This window comes from Haliotis rubra, unplaced genomic scaffold (assembly GCF_003918875.1).
Source record: "Haliotis rubra isolate DU_JTF1 unplaced genomic scaffold, ASM391887v1 Scf11, whole genome shotgun sequence".
NCBI classification, from domain to species: domain Eukaryota; kingdom Metazoa; phylum Mollusca; class Gastropoda; order Lepetellida; family Haliotidae; genus Haliotis; species Haliotis rubra.
The window spans coordinates 4,159,775-4,177,635 of NW_025765003.1; the positions used below are offsets into that span (position 1 = coordinate 4,159,775).

Consider the following 17,861-nt stretch of genomic DNA (forward strand, 5'->3'; position numbering starts at 1 on the left):
AAATGAAGGGTGCGTGGGATTTTGATCAAATAAAATTGCACCTGTATAAAATAATTTCTTACACACAGTCGTTTCGGAAATCCCTGGTACAGAAAACCACAGCAGGACAAAATCCGCGCTCACAAACAGTAAAATAATCACAATTAAATTAATGCTGTGTTAGAAGGTACACGCCTCAGAGGTTATTGGCCGATCAGAAAGTTCACCAAAACGTGAGATGTCTTCGTGCAGAGCGGTTTGGTATTGGAGGGGTACTTTTGGTTTTTGTGAGACTGATCACTACTCGTCCCGTTGACCAGGGACCACAAGAGTTGGCCTTGAATGTGAGAAACGGTTGTAAACGGTATGTTTGGGAGTGTATGGACTGGTCATTGATGCGATGATAATAGGGTAGCGTCTATATACCTATATGCCTCACGCTGTTTCTAAGCGAGACAGTCCCCCATGGAAGATCCAATACAACAATGGTACATGTTGAATATCAACAGTTTATTTGTTTTTAGTTTTGTAAACAAAAATATACAGCAGTATCAAAATCTTTACACATTGGTCTCTCGGTCAACATCAAGATTGAGCGAGAACAAACGTTTGACGTCATAGACTTTGTATATGTCCTGATTGGACTCATTTTGCGAAGAAACGTATTGGTCGTTGATTGATGTTTAGTGTAAATCAAACATTTGATCTTCAAACATTGAAGTAGCACAATTGTATACCACTGAGCTTGGCCATTGAACATTTCTCGTTTACAGTGAATATGTACATACATGAGAACACATGCTCCACACGACTGGCAATAGAAATCACTTAACTCGTCCATGGTCTTCTCATATTTAGTTTTATACTGAACATCACGTATTCAAGAAAGTTATTATTCTGCAAAAACATAACGAAATATAGCACTCGAGTAGAACAATTGATATCACGTAATGATACTGGAAAGAGATGTACAGAATACCAGAACAATGGGTGAGTATGATTTGATGCCGTTCTGGCAATAGTCCAGCGGTATCAAGGCGGAGACCACCAGGTATGGGGTTCCATCTGGGGAAACACAGCATAATCGTTCCGTTAAATTTCATCGCACTTTGCTTGACCACAGATGACCTTTATACATGTTGTCAGGCTCTCTTTGAAAAAGCGAGTCAAACAGCAGCACCGCCTATGTCCTAAGACAGGACAGCATTGGTCACTATTGGGTATTTGTCAGGTCACAGAATAATATCACTTGAAATTATATATCAAAAGACAGCAATCCGATCTAAGCCAGTGTTACGATTCGTCACGTCACTGACATCAGCATTGACGCTTTCATCGCCCCTTGACGACCTTGACCCGGATTTACTTGCCGCCGGATATCCGGTCTAGGAGTTGAAGTACACAGCGCATCAGCGAAATCTGAAAAGTCATCTATGTCGTCTTTAGGAGCGAGTCTATAGGCGTCGCTGTCGCTGGTGTGTTCAGTCTCGGTGGAGGGGTCGCTGCTGGACACGCCGCTTTGAAGGGGTTCCGAACCTGTGGGTGATGTACTTAGTGGATTAATCTGTCAACCACATATACTCCAAGTCCTGCGTTAAGTTGTCATTCTTTATGGTTTGTGTTGCGTTCTTTTCGTTTGGTAAATACGGAACACAAGTTTGTGTATAGAAGCGTTGATTCATGTAAAACATCAAACTGTACAGTATGTGTGGGGACTTTTTATAGCTACTGTTACCGTATTTCCTCATTCGTTTGATAATAACGTTTAATATCAAATCTTCTATAGGTCATTAATTTGGCTACGCATCGTTCCAAATGTCAGCCAGTAGGCAGTGAAGCATTCATATCTCCGATTGGCGACAAATCATAAAACACTTTAGGACCCATATATCCATTTCTTATTCAAACCTTTTCCTCAAAATACGAATGCATTTTTCTCAACCAAAGAGAACTCTGAATATGATCGAAACAAAAAGTGGATTCCGCCATCTTGTGTATTTTAAGATATAAAGCAACATATGTTATATATAACATCCGGGATTCGAACCCACACTCTCAGTGTCAGGCACCTAATCGCCGGCCATCGCGGCTGGTTAGATGTCTGACTTTGTTTGCTGTGGCGTAGGTGCCGGATGGGACTCAACACAACAACAGTACCAGAATCTGAACTTTACTGGGAAAGCGTAATCCCAAATATACCATATTACATTTTACCACTTTCTACATGGCACATTTCTCAGATACCGTGTATATAGGTACATCACATACAGCCACATACCTGACTCCCGATGCAGGGCCCGCAGCCGCCGTCGTCTGAGGAACACCAGCACCATTATGACGGCGAGGGTGACGACAATGATGGCGATGCACACGCCCGCTATCACCGAGGTTGGGGGACTAGCATCTTTATCGGATGCGGGAGAAGATTCTGGAATAGGAGAGGCAGTGGAAACAGGGATTCGTGGAAAAGAGAACATTACCCTCGTTTTCATGGACTAGTAAGCGAGTGAATATAGTTTCACACTGCTTTTAGCAATATTTCAGCAATACCATGGCGAGGGATACCAGAAATGGGCTTTAAACATCACCCATGTGGGGCATCGAACCCGGGTCTTACATTTTATCCACTTGGCTACACCCACCGTCTCACGAGTTTGAATGCACACCATCAGGATTTTTGTCTTTCAAACATGAGGACAACAAAACCAAACAATGTCACTTAAGCTTACGTAAAGTCCCCTGCCAGAGATTGCTTTTAGTTTGCTTGAAGCGGGGTAAGATCATACCCAATGGTGTACATACCCGTGAAGATCCGGGTTAGAATTGGTCTTCAGCGACCCATGCTTATCGTAAGAGGCGACTAATGGGATCGGGTGGTCAGGCTTGGTGACGTGGTTGACACATGTCGTCGTATTCCAGTTGTGTTTATCGATGCTCATGATGTTCATCACTGGCTTGTCTGACCCAGACTCAATTATTTACAGACCACCACCATATAGCTCGAATATTGCTGAGTGCGGCGTAAAACAACAAACAAAAACAAACACTGATGTAAAACAACCACAAGCTAACTTACTACATATGGTTTCATCCTCGCCGTTGCTGCAGTCTAAGTTGCCGTCACACAGTAGACTGGGATGTAGACAGCGGCCGTCTAGACACTGGAACTGCTCCAGGTCACACGCTGCGGAAGAGTGAGTTAATGCGTTCTATCTATATCAACAAAGACTGTAACGAAACGATCATTGAAAAAACAAATGACCCAAGTTCAAATTGATAAGCCACCCCGTCTTCAGTGATGTAACCACATGTTGTCAGTTATTATCATTGTCTGGATGGGTGGGTTTGCTTTGGAACAGTGTGTATTTAATACAATGTAATTGGATGGAATGTCGACATCATCGTTGAAGAAAGATATAGTGACGCACATTCTAGACGTAACATGTTATATTTGGGATTATACATTCTCAGTATAGTTATGATTTTAGTCCTTTGGTGAGGTTGAGCCCCATCAGGGATTCACTAGCATATAATGTCAGCGATCTGACTCACTCAACTTGATAAACGTACTGACAGCATCGCCTCCACTGGTCCAGCTCGGTGTCAGTTCACTGAATCCAATGCGACGTACTATCTGACAGTGTGGGTTCGAATCCAGGATGGGACTCAACCCAACCTAATCCAGTGACGATTTTACAGAGTTGGATCGCTGACATTATGTGCTAGCGAATCCCCGATGGGACTCAACCTCACGAAAGTACTAGAATCTGTACTTTACTGAGAATATGTAATCCAAATATACCAAGCAGCAAAAGAAACGTCACTTTGGAATTTTCCGTCTCAGAAACGGATAACTGTAAACTCATCTAATGCTTTGATTGTATATTTTTGACAACATCTCCAACTTTACCTGAGCAAAGACATTCCTTCCCAAACTCAGAATGGAACCCAGGAAATGGTCTTAAAAACGCAACCTGATCACGGAGATGGTACGGTGTTCTCTTATGTTTTTCATGCAACTCATGCTGCACGTGCTGTTCACAAGGACCAGCCCTATAAAACGTAGCCCCAAACCTGGTTGAAACATTCACATTACAACGTCAGCAGGATGCCGCGACAGCTCAGAGGAACCAGGCGCTAGGAAGACTTGAAGCTGGCCACACTGCACAAGCCGTTGCCAATCGCTTCCAGGTCAATGTTCGGACCAGGCTGCAGCAACGTTTCCGGGCCACCAACACCACAAATGATCGTCCCGGTACCGGTAGACCAAGGGTGACCACAAGACAAGAACGCCCTGTTGTGCTACAGCATGTACAGAATCCCTTCAAGCAGGCATCCGGAACAGCACGCCAAACAGTGGGAACACACGGAAGACCAATCAGTACTGATACAGTTCGCCGACGTCTTAACAGCGGGAACCTCCATTGCCGCAGACATTACCGTGGACCTATCCTCACCCCTCGTCATCGGTGTGAACGTCTACAGTTTGCCCTATAACACCAAAACTGGCGATACAGGCAATGGAGAACTGTTCTGTTCACAGATGAGAGTCGGTTCTGCATATCAACTGCAGATGGCAGAACAAGAATATGGCGACGACGTGGCCAGCGTTACTCAGACCAATGTGTTATGGAAAGAGACTCATGGGGAGGTGCAAGTATCATGGTATGGGGTGGAATAGGCCTGAACCAGAGAGTGGGTCCTGTGGTACGTAATGTCTTGAAATTGTGTTATTCATTGATGTGTCAAGATATTGTACACAAAAAATGTTTTTGATCCGCTTATTATGTCAATTTCTGCAATGATTTGATTACAGTGCCTATCTAATTTTGAATTCGTACTGACGTTTTTCTTTGCTGCTGAGTATATAACATACGTTACATTTGACCACTTTCTAAATGACATTGTGTATTCCCTTTAGCCGTTTAGGCATTAGTCACATGCTAGGTTGGACAGGTAGGCGTGAGGACGAGACGCTTAACCACTACTGACACTCTCTGTATTATATTGGTCCCACAGGTACCCCACGCACAACATATAATAATAATAATAATAATAATAATAATAATAGTGGGTAGTTGTAACCGCGCCTATATCCGTGCATTCAATGCTCGCTCAAGGCGCTACAGCACACATATTATTACCCCGGATAACCCAAGCTGCCTGTTAGGCGCTAGAAGGTTATAGTCACATGACTTATTCCACCGGGTACCCATTTTCCTGCTGGGTGAACAGAGACAATGTTGAACAAACTCACTTGCCTAAGGTGTGGGGCAGGACTGAAGTCCTAGAAACTCTCAGGAGCCAAGCTGCCAAGCACGGTCACCCATCCAAGGACTCTCCGAGCTCGACGGTGCTTAACTTCACCGATTTGTGACCTGAGCTTTGAGCACAGGACCACGCGCCACCAATATACAGGGGCTTTCCATACGCACGCACTGGTCCGTGGCATTGACCGCTTACTCTAATTGAAAACCTCTTTTGAATATCTTCTTTCTTTGACTATGTTCCCCCGAACACTAAACCTACTTCATCGGGCGCACTTAACAACCTCAACCCAAAACCTATTCGAGTCAACGTTGTTTCAAGTGCTGGTGTTGCGATTTCCCAAGCGCTAAGATTGCTTTGAGCAAGTGGGTCGAGGGCGTACCTGTTGCGGTGACTTAAGACTCATTTGCGACTGAACACGTAGTTTACATCTTCTACAGTCCCCAAAACTTACGGCAGTCTCGGTTGACTGGCACACAGATCTGGTTGTCACAAAGCTTGTACTGGTCAGGGCTCTCGTGGCAATACCGCAACTGGCGGACCACACGGGACGCCGCCATCTTGAAATCGGCGAAGTCAAGTTTGTTGTGGCCTGAAATGAAACATGACATTACTCTTCCTTCAGCGTTTATGCCTACTGAGAACCTTCCTCAAGAAGATACGTCACAGTTACCAATAATTCAGCTAATCCACGACGGTCTGTAAACAAAACAATGGCGCTTGGACCAGGCGGACCAGTACCTGAAAGCGTGAGCGGTGGTCTGCGCATTCAAAAACACGCAGTCTACAAAATAAGCAAGTAAATGTTGGTTATCGGAAACAGAATTTCATCATCTTAATGGCGGCATCCTGTACAAAAGAGTGAGTGGGTTGGGTTTTACGCCGCTGAAAGCAATATTCAAGCAATATCAGAGCCATGGGCACCAGAAATGGGTTTCACATTTTGTACCCATGTGGGAAATCGAACCCGAACCTTCGGCTTGACGAGCGAACGCTTGTACCCACTAGGCTACTGCATCGCCCCAACAGGAGCAGAAAAACCAGTGGTTGACATTATGAGCAAAGGTCTAGGACATCTTGAAACACTGCCACAATCAACAAGTCAGAGGGCCTTTCCACATACAGATTTGGGTTACCTCACAGCAAGCACAGGTTACCAGGGAGCTACTCCAACATGAAATGCCTCAATGTATGGTAGAAAGTGAGATACCTGCTTCGATTTTAATCAGATTGTAGAAATATCACCTGAAACTGGCTTCACCTATTGTACCTAAGCGGGAATAGAACCCGGGCCTTTGACATGACGTGTGAACACTTTAACCGCTGAGCTACCCCACCGTCTATACGCACAATAAGGCCATAGGTATATTAGGGCTGCGCAATATAACCGGTTTACCGGTATTTACCGGTTCAGACATGAAAACGATACGTATTGCTATACGCTGCTCGAAAACCGGTATTTTGACATGCATTCGGAAAACTTCGTAACACTCGGAAATCTTCGGATATTTCCGTGTTTTTAATAGTTCTTTTCCATGTATCATTAGTGTCAAATATTACTTACATTTTTATTTTGTCATGATTAAAAGTTTATAAAAGGTTAATCAATCATAGTGATTTTGTCGTGTTTTTGCTTTATATTCAATCATTAACTCGATTATAAGTAGTTTTTGTTAAAAAAATAATCCTTGCAATATATAGCAATGCATGTCGCAATATATGCTTCCGCATCGCAATATATCGCAATATGAAAATGCTCTGCAATACCCACCCCTAAGGTATATTGACATTACTTATGTTGAAATGACCACGCTTCAAAATCTTTATAGGACGGGTGTGGTATTGTAACCGGGTCAATGTCAATAGTCTCAACACTTAAAGAGGTGGTAAGCGTCGGTGTATTGCAAGGAGAGCATTGTTAGTAACTGATAAAAGTATACCACTTGTGAACGTATATTTGATTTATTGTGGTTTGATCGGGTGTATCCAGTTGTTCAATGTGTATGTGGGTCGACCTACACATGATATTAAATCAGTTGGTGGAGCAGGATATTGCAAGCTCATTCCATTCCTCGGTAGTACATACTTGCCGTACCAGTCTAACCTGCATACACAGAGGCACATACAGCGTTGATTTATTGACGTCAGTGGTCCAGCTCGTTAACAAGCATGTTAGAGCGATATCCTCCGACTAGATTTCAACCAGCTTCTCGTCCCTTTTCCATCATCTATTACAGGAATGGGTGGGACAGTGAGGCTGTTTGAATCACTAACATATCTATATTTGGACTGCATGGTTTCTTTAACTAGCATTTCCTTTTCATTCTGTGGTGAAATACACACATACTTCAACGTGTGGTCAGTGGTCAGAGGCGTAGGAACGGGTGTGTGTGTGTGTGTGTGTGTGTGTGTGTGTGTGTGTCTTGGAGGGTAATTCATTTTGATTTTCAATACTTTTCATAAATTTTCTCGTCGCAATATTGCTGAAATTACGTAGTTGTGAATGTAGATTTTAACTCACTCACACAATCAAGTGTAATATTGTGGAGCTAGGGGGTCAGCAAATTTTTTACACATGTACTAGGCGGTGGGGTCAGCAATATGGTACATTTAAATATTTTTAAAATTAGGCTTTACAATATGGGAAGGGGTCATTGGTTTTTTACAAATTTTCAGGGATGGGTCATTCACATTGTACATGCTTCTCCATACAAACCATCATCACACACCCTCTCGCCATAAATTATGAACGGTCCCTTACATACTAATTTTCTCCCTCCCTCCCTCACTCACACTCTAATTTGGTGACACATGGGCACAATGTGTGAAGCCCATTTCTGGTGTCCCCCGCCGTGATGTTGCTGGAATATTGCTAAAAGCGGCGTAAAACCAAACTCAGTCAGTCAGTCAGTCTAATTTGGTGAATCACTCCCTCACACCTCAACTGTAGTGAGGTGAGGTGAAATTGGGTTTTATCGTCGTGCTTGAGAATATTTCGCTCATAAGTGTATGTGCGGCTGCTTGTACAAGCCCAGCCTTAAGCTGGTTTTATAGTGCTAGCTCACTGAGATACCATGCCGCTATAGGAAGCATGAATACCCCACTCAGACACATTATACTGACTCCGAGCCGACGAGTCCTTGTTGTACCCATTAATGCCGAGCGCCAGACAAGGACCAACAAGTACCATATTTTAACGATTTTTGGTATGACGCGGTCGGGGATAGAACCTGCGACCTTCCGCTCTCCAGGCGGACGCTCTAACCACTACACCACGGAGCTCAACTGTAGTCCACCTGCAGAAGCTCTAGTGAGTTCCGTTAGGGGGTTCAGGTTCGTAGCTATTAGGCATTCGGCCAATACTGACATATAACTAACGTGACCCACATTTCAATACACGGGTAACCCTTGACCCATTTACTGAGTTATAAGACGAGACACAGACAGGGTACCCCAGGCTCTTCTGTGAAGTAGATAGATCAAAGGACAGATACGGCTACTCTCAGTATTTGTCACCATCTGGAGAGAACAGGGGATCTTTGTTGACCTAAGTGGACAGGCAATAGCCTCGGGCTCAACTGTAAGCTTGAAATGGTTTGGCAGATTAAATAAAACAGTTTCAGTGTCTGCTAATTAGGTAAATCATATGTTTGATCTGAATGTTGAGTCTCCAACACTGTCTATATACATTTGTTTAGTGGATGTTGATAATGCATTCCTGAAGGTTCCTGTCTTTCTGACTAATAACATTCTTCTGTGCTAGAGGCATTCCCCTAACTATGGTATGTCTAAAACATTTTTGATGACGGAAGAAAAATTCATGTACATGTATATTATACTGCTACATTGCCATGTTCGATTTGTTTCATATACAAGTTGACCTGATATGACGTGTGTCGCTAGCCATCAGGCAGAATAATGCACACTTTATCGCATGGCTATCGGGATGTACTTTATCACTTGCTATCAGTGTATGAATTTATTTTGAAAAGTCACTGGCCAGGAGGGCTGGTCAAGTAAAAATGTTGCTATACCACTTCATACATCACTGGCCTAGACTAACAACTAGTCTCTGAAATGAACATATTTTACTGAAAAAAAGTTCATAGTAAAAAAAAAATATAATGAAAAGGAGCCCTGAGACTTTCTTCCTGAAGCTGAGGAAATCTAGACTTGCCACATTTTCTAGACTTGCGTGGGCTTTCTTGGATATATTTACTTTAGGGTCTGTACGACAGACTAATCAGTGGCCCTGCAAAATATCAATATCAAAATGCACATGAATCACCGACTGATTTTGGTTTTACGCCGCTTTTAGCAATATTCCAGCAACATCACGGCGGGGGACACCAGAAATGGGCGTTTGGTAATTGAAGATGTAAGTTATTGTCGCCCCTTGGAAACAATACATCAAACAAACACAACAACTAAGATTTGTTTAGTCCTTAAAAACGGGTTGGAGAAAACACTCCTCTAATGTGCAGCTCACTCATTGTGCAAAAGATAAGCTTAAAAACAAATACTGTTATTCAGAACAAATTATCCGAGATCTTCAACTAGCCAGTCGGATAGCTTTAACAATATATTACTGGCCCGATTCACAATCAGGTAGCCTTTGGCTAGCGGGCCAGTAGCTATTTCGAAGGCTGCTTGATATGGTATATTTCTGTCTGTCCCTCTGTTATAAAGGTTGCCCGGATATGGTATATTTCTGTCTGTCCCTCTGTTATAAAGGTTGCCCGGATATGGTATATTCTTGTCTGTCCCTCTGTTATAAAGGTTGCCCGGATATGGTATATTTCTGTCTTCCCTCTGTTATAAAGGTTGCCCGGATATGGTATAATTTCTGTCTGTCCCTCTGTTATAAAGGCTGCCCGGATATGGTATATTTCTGTCTCCCCCTCTGTTATAAAGGTTGCCCGGATATGGTATATTTCTGTCTGTCCCTCTGTTATAAAGGTTGCCCGGATATGGTATATTTCTGTCTGTCCCTCTGTTATAAAGGTTGCCCGGATATGGTATATTTCTGTCTGTCCCTCTGTTATAAAGGTTGCCCGTACATGGTATATTTCTGTCTGTCCCTCCGTTATAAAGGTTGCCCGGACATGGTATATTTCTGTCTGTCCCTCCGTTATAAAGGTTGCCCGGATATGGTATATTTCTGTCTGTCCCTCTGTTATAAAGGTTGCCCGGACATGGTATATTTCTGTCTGTCCCTCCGTTATATAGGTAGCCAGGATATGGTATATTTCTGTCTGTCCCTCTGTTATAAAGGTTGCCCGTTTTAGTGGCAATAACGTCAAGGTGTGACGTTACAGATAATATATTTAAGCTTCACCTTCTATACTATACACGATTCAAACATTATGATAGCCTATAGTAAAATCAACTGTTTCACATCAGCTGAGTATCGCATCTTGTCAATCAACAACGACGTATACCATGTAGCACGTGCAGCACGTGTTCCTCCTACCAAGGTGGCCCCTCCTGTAAGATGTTAACTTCTACACATAAGACAACTACTCTTTCCAGTGATGGTTATAAAAATAACAACAGTAGATAATGTTGGATACATGATATTCATTAGAATGTCTCTCAGTCCCTGAACCATATTATTTCCCATACTGCTCTAGCCTAGCCCTAGCCCCAATGATAAAGCCTAAATGAAGTAAGTCTAGCCCGATCTCATTGGGACTCCTTTTCAATTTAAATGGGATTATTTCGTACTATATCAAAAGAATATATACTAGTATTCAGAGACTAAGCATTGTTCTAAGAATTCATGCCCATGTTATGTATTGACATTTACTAGACTATTCCCGATTTTGACGTATTCTGCAGTTCATCGTTCTCATCTGGAGACAAACGGACTACACACTAGGGTGAAACGGTATACCGCAGTATTAGTACAACCGCGGTATTTTGCCTTCGGTTTGGTATACCATAATGCAATCCAAAAAATGCGGTATTTTCGGTTTTCGAACCGTCATTTTAATAACCTTTTTATACCTTTTCTAAAATGTCTAGAAATCGAATCATTTGGTCAAAATCTACGCGTTTCTTTTCTTTTCTGCATTATCATCATATCTCATATACCGAACCGAAACGGACCGAACCGAAACCATTGTACCGCAATAGGTACCGTACCGTGGTATGACTGTTCCGTTTCATCCCTACTACACACTGGGCGGTGGGGTAGCCTAGTGGTTAAAGCGTTCGCTCGTCACGCCGAAGACCTGAGTTCGATTCCCCACATGGGTACAATGTGTGAAGCCCATTTCTGGTGTTCCCCGCCCAGATATTGCTGGAATATTGCTAAAGGCGGCGTAAAACTAAACTCGCTCACGACACACTCTTACCTCAAGTACAGCGCCTTCTGGTCTGTGAGATCCTATTCCAGGTCGGCGACAGTCTGAAAAGAAAGACCGGAACTTTTAAAAAAACACAGCTGCAGCATGCAAACCATGCGAGTCAGGCTACAAAATCTATTAAAGTCAATGTTTCGAGTTCAAATCGATCTTGGTCACAACGGCAGGGTTTCACATCTGCGAACAACGCATTCTACCTTGTCAAGAAATATGAAAATTTCAAAGCTGTCGCAAGGATCGGTCAATGGGTTTATGTGATCTGCGACATGTGTAAAACCGCACGAGCTGTATATGAATATTAATATACAGACCAGGCTGTCATCATTGACACAGCCCAGGACAAGAATAGAATTGGATCTCAGTCTGTGAGTTTGTCATAAACGCCGCGCCTCGTAATATTTTCAAGTTGATATTTTAATAGCTATATGTATATCCCCAGGATATGCAGAACACATGGCTTAACGATTTAAAACTCGTCGCTCTGTTGAATTTGTAAAATACATTTACTGGAGTCGTCCTGGTAACGTTGTCAGGTCGCAGATGTAAGGTGTCAAGATGTTCTCATGAAAGTAACAAGGAAATATCAAAACGAATGATGTGTTTTAGAACCTGAGGATTTATGTAAATACAGACATTACGCTTCTTTCATGTGCCCAGTAGCCCAGTGTATCACATACTTGTGTTTACACGCGGAATAAGCCTGTGCCAGTTTATCGTGACTTTACACATTCAAAACAGTACGTCCTTGTTGGATGGGATTCAACAGACATCTTTAAACAGGTGCTTGTTTCAGCACGTAGAAGAAGTGCATGAGTCGGGTATAGGTTAGCCTTGCTCCAAGGCTGTACTGAATGCTAAACCAATGCCCAATGGATGTATAGTAACTCTATTCTTTAAAGAGGCAAGTCAGATTAGCGGAAAGAACATCAAAGGATGCCAATCTGAATATTTATATTTTTAAAAATGATCATTTAAACTATTAATTATTATCTTGGAGACTTGTGCAAGTCTAGGCATTAGTGAGCGGGGCATATTTCTCCGTGAAGAACAGGGCAGATGCGAGTTGTAGAAGTTTACTCAGCTTTCAGCAGTAGGCGGTGGAACACTAGAAATAAGCTTCACACAATACGAATATTGGGATTCGAACCCAGGTCTTCGCTGTGACAAGCTAACGCTTGGACTAGGCTAACCCGCCGCCCCGCATAAAAGCAGAGCTCCTATCGTGCCATACATATGTCAATCTCGCATACAACATATACGGGGGCGTCAGTATACGTTTGGTTTAACGCCGAACTGTGTTTATTAGAATGTGAAGTGAGTGAGTGAATATTGATGTTCGCCGTGATTAGTACTCTAATGGATTTAATAATACAGCAAGCTATTGAGCTACTGAATCTTCACTCGCACTTTATCATCCATATTGGGTTACAACGAGTTGACATTTAATACAAACGTGTAAAATGTTGTTACACTGTTTCGGGCGGCTTGCAATATATATCTGTCCCTGTCCTGCCCCAAGTATGTAATATGTCTCATAAACTCACAACAGCGAGGGCGGTGGGGTAGCCTAGTGGTTAAAGCGTCCGCTCGTCACGCCGAGGACCCGGCTTCGATTCCCAGCATGGGTACAATGTGTGAAGCCCATTTCTGGTGTCCCCCGCCGTGATATTGCTGGAATATTGCTAAAAGCGGCGTAAAACCATACTCACTCACAACATCGATCTAAATGTCTAACAATAGAACAACGTGTAGGGCCTTTTCTATACACTGCAGTAGAATTTACAGTGTATGGGCGATGCCTGCTTGCGTTAGATGATGAAATCCAGGTACGCAAGATTTGCATTTGTTAATTACAGTGTTGTCATAATACTTTATCATGCGTACCTGAACACAAGCATAAACAGGTAATGGCTATTCATTGTGCGTGTTACGGATATTCACGCTTTAATTTCCTTATAAATCTCGTCAATCCATCTGCATTCCACACATGAACAACCCCTACCTGTTCTGTCCCGTCACTAGTCACACACTACATAGACATAGTGTAGACACGCTAGCACTGGACTTACGGTCTTGTGACGTATAAACAGAATGCCCATTACGTCTTTGTTCATTCTAAGCCATGGTGTAATCACTCACAGAGAGAGTAGGGAGAGGAGAGAGGGGAAGGGAGAGAAAGAGGGAGGGAGAGAAGGAAAAGGGGTCGGGAGAGCGACGAGAGGGTGGAGAGAGGGAGGGGGAAGGGTGGAGAGAGGGAGAGAGACGGAGGGAGGGAGAGAGAGAATGAGATGGAGAGAGACGGAGGGAGAAGGAGAGAGAGACGGAGAGAGAGAGAGAGAGAGAGAGAGAGAGAACCAGTCTACCTACCTGTCACCTGTCCCAGTGAACCTAAATACATGTACGTCCAAGATCTGTGTCACTTCCGATATTCAACGGTTTAACCCATTCTACAAACATGCACTTACGTCAAACCTACATCCAGCTGCTCACACTGAGCGATCTGTCATAGTTACATTCATTTACTCCGGACCGAGTCTAATGGTATGAGGTAGTGAATGAATCCCTGAGATTTATTACTACTCTGAAACATGACACTTGGTTTAGACATGACTAACCTATACAAACAGCCATACATGCCTTGAATACCTTACACCTGTTCAGCTGCAGATTGTTCTTACCATGAAACACCTTTAATTGCGGTTGTCACCACAGGTGAGGTGTTTACAAATCTAAAACACAACACAAATGCTGATAAATATCAGAGAACGGCCTTATAAAAGTTAAAGCTCATATTTCTATACACGATAACGATCGGTAATAACATTGGGTGCGTTTCTTACCTCACATACCACGCCATTGTTTGGATTTCCCGTGTGTGTTCATGTCAGCGTTGTATCAAATATACAGGCTGGGGACACACGGGGACAACGTGCGCCTAGAACTCCCAGACCCAACAATACAAGCCATTCACAAAAATTCACCTTTAAGCATGCCTTCAGCTTGAATAACACACGTCATTCTACGCTCTGATAAATTCTCATCGTCTCGATCAATCATCAGAGGGAGATAACTCTAATATAGACGAAAACAGCAAGATTAAGTTGTTTCACGCACGATGAAACATGATCATTTCATGTTTCCCTTGTTAAATGATTTTTTTTTCATACAAAGGGAGGTAACTTGTGAGGTGAATTTGAGACCTTTTACTTACATGACCCTGTTCACTGTCTCGAGTTTGTGGTCACTTGCTCTTCTCGTTTCTGTGAATAGCTGATCAGATATGAATTTACCGGCCTTGATCGCTTGTAAGCTGTGGCTACCCACACCGGTAAGTGCTCCGCCCGTAACCCCGCTTGAAATGTTCTATATGTTAGGATCATTTCGAGGTTTTAGGGTTAGGTTTAGGGTTTTAAGGTTTGGTTAGTGCTAAGGTTTTTTTTATAATAACCATCTGTTCTGAAGCATAGAATGATAAAAAGAAACCGGGGGTTTCGGGCGGAAATCTTTCCGAAGACAGAAATGGGTTTCACAAAATTTACAAATGCAGGAATCGAACCCGTGTCTTCCACCTGGCAAGTGGACGGGATTACCACTCGACGACTTCGCCACCCACCTACTGCCCGAGATCCAAGACAGGTGCCAAGCACTGGCTGACATACATACATAGCTTGACAGTAAATATATTCACTCGTGTCTAGTTTTATTGCCAGGTTGCCCACTCACATTTCGTGTTGGAAAATGTCCCCATTACACAGAAAATTACCTACTCAGAGAAGCGAGCTGCGCCAAGCTGTCTAACACGAGTTTGCTGACATTACACATTCGACAAATATGGTAAGTGGCGCTCATAACGGTGAGGTAGCCCAGAGGTTGAAGGGTTTGCTCGTCACGCCGTGGGTCCGGGTCCGGGTTCGATTCTCCACACGGGTACAAAGTGTCAAGCCATCTCTGGTGTTACCCGCCATAATATTGCTTGAATATTGCTACAAGCGGCGTAAAATCCAACTCACTCACTCATAACATGACATCATCGTGCTCGTCACAATTTATTGCTAAGAAAACAACGGTCAGGATAAAACGGTCTAAATGCATCATCCTGGACTGATGCGTTGACTGTGTGGCTTGTGGAACCATTTACTGTTAGAATGATATTCATATTTGTAAATATGTCTTATATCAAATTGAATTAGCAGGTAATCCAACATACTAGCATCTCTAATCGGCGCAGCATAGCCCATTTATCAAACATGTTCTCAGTTAGGGAGCCTAGTGGTTAACGCGTTCGCTTGTCCCGTCGAAGACCTGGGTTCGATTCCTCAAATGAGTAGCATGTATGCAGACCATTCCCAGTAACTCCCACCGTTGATATTAATATTGCCAAAAGACACGTATAACCATAGTCCCTCACTCACTCAGTAATATGAAGTATTCCGTGTAATACCAGTATTTTATTTCTCACCCGTTGAAGATATCACTGTCTAAAATAATTTTACAATGTTCTTACACATTGTGTAATAACATCGCGTGATGCCATGCGTATGGCGTCAAAGTGATTTACAGTTATGACGTCACAATGCCAATACCTCTGTCTCAAAAGTATTAGACCTTGCTTGACTCGCGGAAAGTTGAGAGCCATCACACTCTTTGAATTCTATATTATTTTGCTAATGTGGGTGAGTAATAAATAAGATATTTAAACTATATCCTGTGTAATAACATATTTATGAAACGAGTGAATGGTTTATATAGATACCAATACCATTCACTTTGACGTCATACATACGGCATCACGGGATGTTATTAACAATGTGTAATAACATTGTAAAATTATGAAACAGTGATATCTTCAACGGGTGAGTAATAAAATACTGTTATTACTACGTAAGGAACGTATAATGCATACAACCTTCTATAACCTTTAGGTTCGTCTCGATTAACTATTAGTTCAGTAACTGATCACAACCGCCACTCGGACGAGTGATCATAGCAATCTACTGAACTCAATATATGGGTATTTATGTGAAGTAATGTATCATTTCTGAGACATGGATGAATGGCTACGTATAGTACGGCCCGATGTTGGGCAATCAATGAAATCCACCAGCCAGCTGACGCAGTTCCCCGTGCTTCGGTAAGCACGTTGTTGTCCCTGACATGAACTTGTTTTAGAGTACGTGAATCAGGGTCGTGGGTTGTGTGTATCTGTTTTATTGTTAGGAAGAAATCGCGGTTATAAAAATCATACTTTGTTCATGAACTGACTGTGAAAACGGGTTCAAAGATATAAGAAATAGGATAGCTGTAAACGGGTTAAATAACATTAATTAGGAAAATATTTATACGTATTAATAGTGACGAGATGAATAAAGAAAGCACCTTTGAACTAAAGCGATACATTTATGTCCACATATGTAAACTGACCTGTGGAAAGCAAACAAAAAATTAGTTTTACTTAATTTGTATGTATGATCATATTTTGTACCCAGCGGTAAATAGCAGTGACAGCAGCAGTAGAAGTAATAGTAGAACGTGGTAGTAGTAGTAGTCGTAGTAGTGGTAGTAGTAGTAGTAGTAGTAGTAGTAGTAGTAGTAGTAGTAGTAGTAGTAGTAGTAGTAGTAGTAGTAGTAGTAGCAGCAGCAGCAGCAGCAGTAGTAGCAGTAGTAGTAGCAGTAGAGTGAGTGAGTTTAGTTTAACACCGCTTTTAGCAATATTCAATCAACATCACAGCGGTAAACACCAAAAATGGGCTTGACACGTTTTACCAATGTGATGAATAGGACCCGGGTCTTCGGCGTCACGAGCGAACGCTTTAACCACTAGGCTACCCCAGCGCCTCCTATAGTAGTAGTAGTAGTAGTAGTAGTAGTTTTCTCAAAGAGGTCTGTTTGAATGACCCCAAGGGGCTTAAGACGTCCAAGTTACTGGGAAGCTCCTACCAATATTACTTCTGTTATTAGAGTACCTGTAGAAACAGATCAACAGTTCAAGTATTAGTTACCTTGTACAGTGTACACATATCCTCCCGTGTGCTCCACGTGCTCTGCTGTCCTTCTGCCACGGCTTGTCGGGAGTAGTGACAGGTGGCTTGAATATTGATGACAAGCCACGCGTGTAGCTTCAGACACGCGAGTACTCAGCGTGCCTTACAGTGCATAGTTAAAGTGTGGAATACCCCGTTCCACAAGCATCAGGTCTACTCAGGTCTAGACGTCTGTAGTCGTCTCAGCTCAACATATTGAGACTTG

The 17,861-nt window shown here is 42.7% G+C and overlaps 1 protein-coding gene across 3 annotated transcripts; it reads right to left on the reverse strand.

The window, feature by feature from the left end:
* Nucleotides 1–470: 470 nt before the first annotated feature.
* On the reverse strand, nt 471–17,694 carry LOC124285064 (SCO-spondin-like). Of its 3 annotated transcripts, none has more exons than XM_046721223.1 (6): nt 17,615–17,694; nt 11,607–11,659; nt 5,702–5,839; nt 3,056–3,163; nt 2,258–2,407; nt 471–1,515 (listed from the first exon to the last, which is right to left on the reverse strand). In XM_046721223.1, the coding sequence occupies exons 3-6, from the start codon at nt 5,805–5,807 to the stop codon at nt 1,283–1,285; spliced, it is 597 nt and encodes a 198-aa protein (XP_046577179.1). In that variant the 5' UTR covers nt 5,808–5,839; nt 11,607–11,659; nt 17,615–17,694; the 3' UTR covers nt 471–1,282. The 3 variants fall into 3 exon arrangements, with proteins under 3 accessions (XP_046577179.1, XP_046577167.1, XP_046577173.1); XM_046721211.1 differs by lacking the exon at nt 17,615–17,694 and adding an exon at nt 14,456–14,594; XM_046721217.1 differs by lacking the exon at nt 17,615–17,694 and adding an exon at nt 13,983–14,096.
* Nucleotides 17,695–17,861: the final 167 nt, after the last annotated feature.

Bases quoted from the DNA above. Each gene is read 5' to 3' on its own strand.
- LOC124285064 (XM_046721223.1), bottom strand. From the start codon at position 5,807: ATGGCGGCGTCCCGTGTGGTCCGCCAGTTGCGGTATTGCCACGAGAGC. The intron at 3,164-5,701 runs GTAAGTTTTGGG...ACTCTTCCGCAG, and splicing joins GCCAGTCAACCGAGACTGCC to CGTGTGACCTGGAGCAGTTC. The intron at 2,408-3,055 runs GTAAGTTAGCTT...CTCCTATTCCAG, and splicing joins CGAGGATGAAACCATATGTA to AATCTTCTCCCGCATCCGAT.